The sequence below is a fragment of the Gracilinanus agilis genome, chromosome 5, assembly GCF_016433145.1.
Source record: "Gracilinanus agilis isolate LMUSP501 chromosome 5, AgileGrace, whole genome shotgun sequence".
In the NCBI taxonomy this organism is placed as follows: domain Eukaryota; kingdom Metazoa; phylum Chordata; class Mammalia; order Didelphimorphia; family Didelphidae; genus Gracilinanus; species Gracilinanus agilis.
The window spans coordinates 306,322,532-306,326,203 of record NC_058134.1 but is presented as its reverse complement, the minus strand read 5'-3'; the positions used below and the strand labels follow the sequence as shown (position 1 = coordinate 306,326,203).

The following is a 3,672-nucleotide window of genomic DNA, read 5'->3' as shown; positions in this document are numbered from 1 at the left end:
CTGCTGTTCCTCTTCTGGCCTCTGAGAGGCAGCACCTGCTCTCTTTTTAGGTCATGATTTGTCCCCACTCCTGCCTCCAGAATTAAGGCCACAGGGGCTGGCTCGGCATCTGGCTGGGAGAGCATCTCTGTGCGGGGTGTGAGGTCATGGGGGAGACTTGAGGGGAGGCTGTGTATGCGACCAGGGCCTCTCCCTGCCCCACTTGTTCCAGCCTCCTCCCCTCCTTTCTAGGGGGCGGCTGGAGCCCAGGGCTAAGGAGCTGGCTCCTTCTCCCCTGGGCACACACATTGGCACAGGCATGAATGCACAAAGGAAGCTTTAGTTGAGCAGGTAGACATCTACAGAGAATAATTTATGTCTCCCCAGGAGTCCCATGCTCCAACCACATCCCCAACGAGGCAGGAGGGACCCGGAAGCATCTGGGAATGCTGGTCAAGCAAATGAAAGCCCCACTGGGCTCCAGAAGTCCTTGGTTACAGCCCAGGGTGCCATGGGAGCCGTAGGTACCTCTTGCTCCCCCCCCCCCCGGGGAGGTGAGGGGCTTCCTGGCCATCTTCTTAGAATCAAGGGGTCCTGGGATGGGGCTGGGGTCCTGGGCACACCCTGAGGCAGCCTCCTGGGTTTAGGGGGGCCCTGATTACCTCCTTCAGGTGTCAGGTGTTTGAGAGGGGCTGAGCATCTTCCCCAGAACTAGGAGACCCTGGCTATATCGCCGGAGGTTGGATTCCTCCCAGACGAGAAGGTTCTGGATATCTCCTAAAGGTTAGGGGAGCTGGCGAAACCTGGGCATCTCCCCTCACCAGGAGGGAACTGTCCTGTCTTCGAGAGCAAGGGCAAGTCAAGGAGTATCTTCCCAGAGTGAGGGGACGCTGGGCATCTGAGCCTCGGTTAGAGGAACTCTTTGGCCCCTGCGAGGGTTCCAGAGATTGGGCCTCAGTCTCCCCATCTATAAAATGAGGGCTGAACTCAAAGACTTTTAAGGCCCCCCCACAGCGGTGTCCAATCCGAGGACGATGTGGGGGAGATCTTGGGCTGGTACAGGGCGGAATCTGGACAGTGCTACTAACAAAGAACAATTTACAAAAATTCCCATTTCTCTCGGGTTTTAAGATTGCCGAAGCACGTCCTCCCCACACCCCACTGAGGTGAACTGTGTCAGTATGCATGACCTGAGAGGAAAGTGACTTGTCCAGGGTCACACAGTAGGACTCGGACCCAGGGAGAGGCTCCCCGTGGTGGTCTCTGGGGCCTTGGTGGGGCTGTAGGGGCAGGGCTGGCTGCTCAGCCATAACTGTGGGGACTCTTGGGGTTCATGGGGGCCGAGTCCTGCCTCCCTGACTGTCCCATGAGCTGCCTCAGGCGATGGCTGAGATTCTGCACCTGGCAGGTACTCAGAACACAGCCTACTCTCATGAGCTTGGCACCATGGCGCCGGGTGTGCCTCCGGCCCCTGCCCCTGGCCCTGCTCCTGCCCCTGCCCCTTTGGCCCCGAAGCCGTCCATGGAGATGGCGATGAGAGTGTGGCTGTCGAGGGAGAGACCCCATGACGGGCTCCAGATGGGGCCTTGGCTGGGTCACAAGGACCACTGGCCTCACGCTCTTCACAGCCTGGGACTCGAGGTCTCGGGGGCGCGGCCGGTCTGGGGGCTCCCTGTGGAGGAAAGGACAGGACAGTGAGGCTGAGCCCCATCTCTCTACCCAGCACCAGCCCCCTCAGCAGCCTGGCCTGACAATGGCCCTGGGGGCGCCGCCCAGGGAAGACCGCAGCCCCCAGGAACCCATTCTGGGCACAGTCATCGGGGTCACATGGTCCATTAACCCTCATCTACCCTGGGCAAAGGGCAACTCCCAGGCCTCTGCGGGTCACTGCTCCCTGGAATGTGGCCGACGGCAGCGGCAGCAGCGACCCCACCCAGTCCTGAGAGCTGGGCAGCTGCCACCTGCACAGCGGGAGAAGCCTCCTCACCCCCACTTGCACCTGCAGCCTTCCATTCATGCTGGGACTCCCCTGCCTCTGGGCCCATGGTCCCCCCCCCAGCTCTGCGCCTGGGACCCCATCTCAGCACATTCCTCCCTTCCCTGCGCTCCGGGCTCACGGTGCCTTTTTTACCCCTGTCTTAGCAACAACAGGCAAACAGGGTTAAGTGACTTGCCCGGGTCACACAGGAAGTGTCTGAGGCCAGATTTGAACCCAAGACCTCCTGACTCCAGACTTGGGGCTCTATCCACCAAGCTACCCAGCTGCATGTAGCCCCTATCCCCAGCTCTGAGTCTGTGTCCCCATTTTCTCTGGAATCTGGCCAGGGGCCTCCTCAGCTGCAGGTCTTCCACGTGTCAGCCACTTGGCTAGGTTTGTGACCCTACTGCCCCCTCGGGCCTCAGTTTCCTCCCCTGGTGCTATTGTGGGAAGAGCGCAGAGGCTCTCCTTGCCCCTCCTTTGACCCAAAAGCTCCTGAGAGGGGGGTGTCAGCCCCTTGGCCCCAGGATGAGGAAGGCTTGGGAGATCCCCAGCTCAGGTGGTCCCATCTAGTCTAGCTCAAAGTTCTGGGGGCTCCCTGGTGCCAGCTCTGGCCTCCTTCAGCCTGGGGGCAGTGTGCTACAGTGGAAAGGATCTGAAGGAAGTCAGAGGACATGAGTTCCAATCCTGTCTCTGATGCTCACCGCCAGGGTCTCCTCAGTAAAACAGGAATGCCTTAGACAACCTCTGAGGCCCTTTTCAGCTCCAGAACTGGGAGGCTGGGAACAGTGGGGCAGTGCAGGGGGTAGAACACTGGCCCTTCAGTCAGGAAGCCCCGAGTTCAATCCTGCCTCCCACACTGACTAGTTATGTGACCCACGCAAGTCCCTTAACCTGTGTCTGCCTCATTTTTCCCATCTGTAAAATGGGTTTGATACCATCTGCCTCCCAGGAAATGCTGCTGCCTACTGTTTTGAATCCTAGGATTCCCTCAGGCTCCCTCCTGGTGACGCTGGCCTGTCTGAGGCCGGGTTCCAGCTCCTGGTCCCCGAGTTCGCAGCTCTAGCGGGGAATTCTTTCTCTCATCTGGGAGACCAACCGACGGCGCCCCCTGGCGGCCCCGGTCAGCCATTAACCCTGTGTGTGCTGCGGAGAGAAGCCCATTCCCTGCTTTAGCCAGCCGGCCCCACCCCGAGCCCCAGAGCCCCAGAGCCCCGGAGCACCGGAGTGGGGTCCGGGGGTCGGCCGATGGGAAGGAGCCGAGCTTTGACGGAGTGAAGGGGCGCTGAACGGGGGTCCGGCCTTGACCGCCTGCTGCTGCTCGGGGCCCCGAAGGAAGGGTCCTTTGGGGGATCCGCGGGGCGCGGGGGTTCTGGGCTCCGTGGCTGAGCTATGGTAGAAGGCGCCGGGCTGCCTGGGGCCGAGGGGGCGGGCCCGGGGCCCCGAGGGGGGCCACGTCGCACTCACCTGGGCCGGGCCAGCAGCGGGTGAGGTCCCAGGCGCCGGGACTGCGCGCCCGGCAGCGGGAGGCTCAGGAGGCTGATGCAACCGAGGGCGACGGGCAGGAGCCAGCCCATGGCGGGCTGCGCGGACTCGGGCGGTCGGGGTCTAGGGCTGGAGGGGGAAAAGCTGCCGCTGTGCCCCTGCGGGTGGCTCTAGGGGGGGCCCTTCCCACCCCCAGGCCCGGGCCTGCCGCCACCAGACTGTCCTACTCC

At 62.2% G+C, this 3,672-nt stretch overlaps 1 protein-coding gene across 1 annotated transcript in view; it reads right to left on the bottom strand.

The window, feature by feature from the left end:
- Positions 1–299: 299 nt before the first annotated feature.
- ADM2 (adrenomedullin 2) overlaps positions 300–3,672 on the bottom strand; it is an 8,522-nt gene continuing 5,149 nt past the window's right edge. The window contains exons 2-3 of the mRNA XM_044678126.1: positions 3,425–3,571; positions 300–1,651 (exon numbers count right to left, since the gene is read on the bottom strand). Of these exons, the coding sequence (XP_044534061.1) occupies positions 1,282–1,651; positions 3,425–3,534 (480 nt within the window). The 5' untranslated portion in view covers positions 3,535–3,571 and the 3' untranslated portion in view covers positions 300–1,281. The remainder of the gene's footprint in view (positions 1,652–3,424; positions 3,572–3,672) is intronic.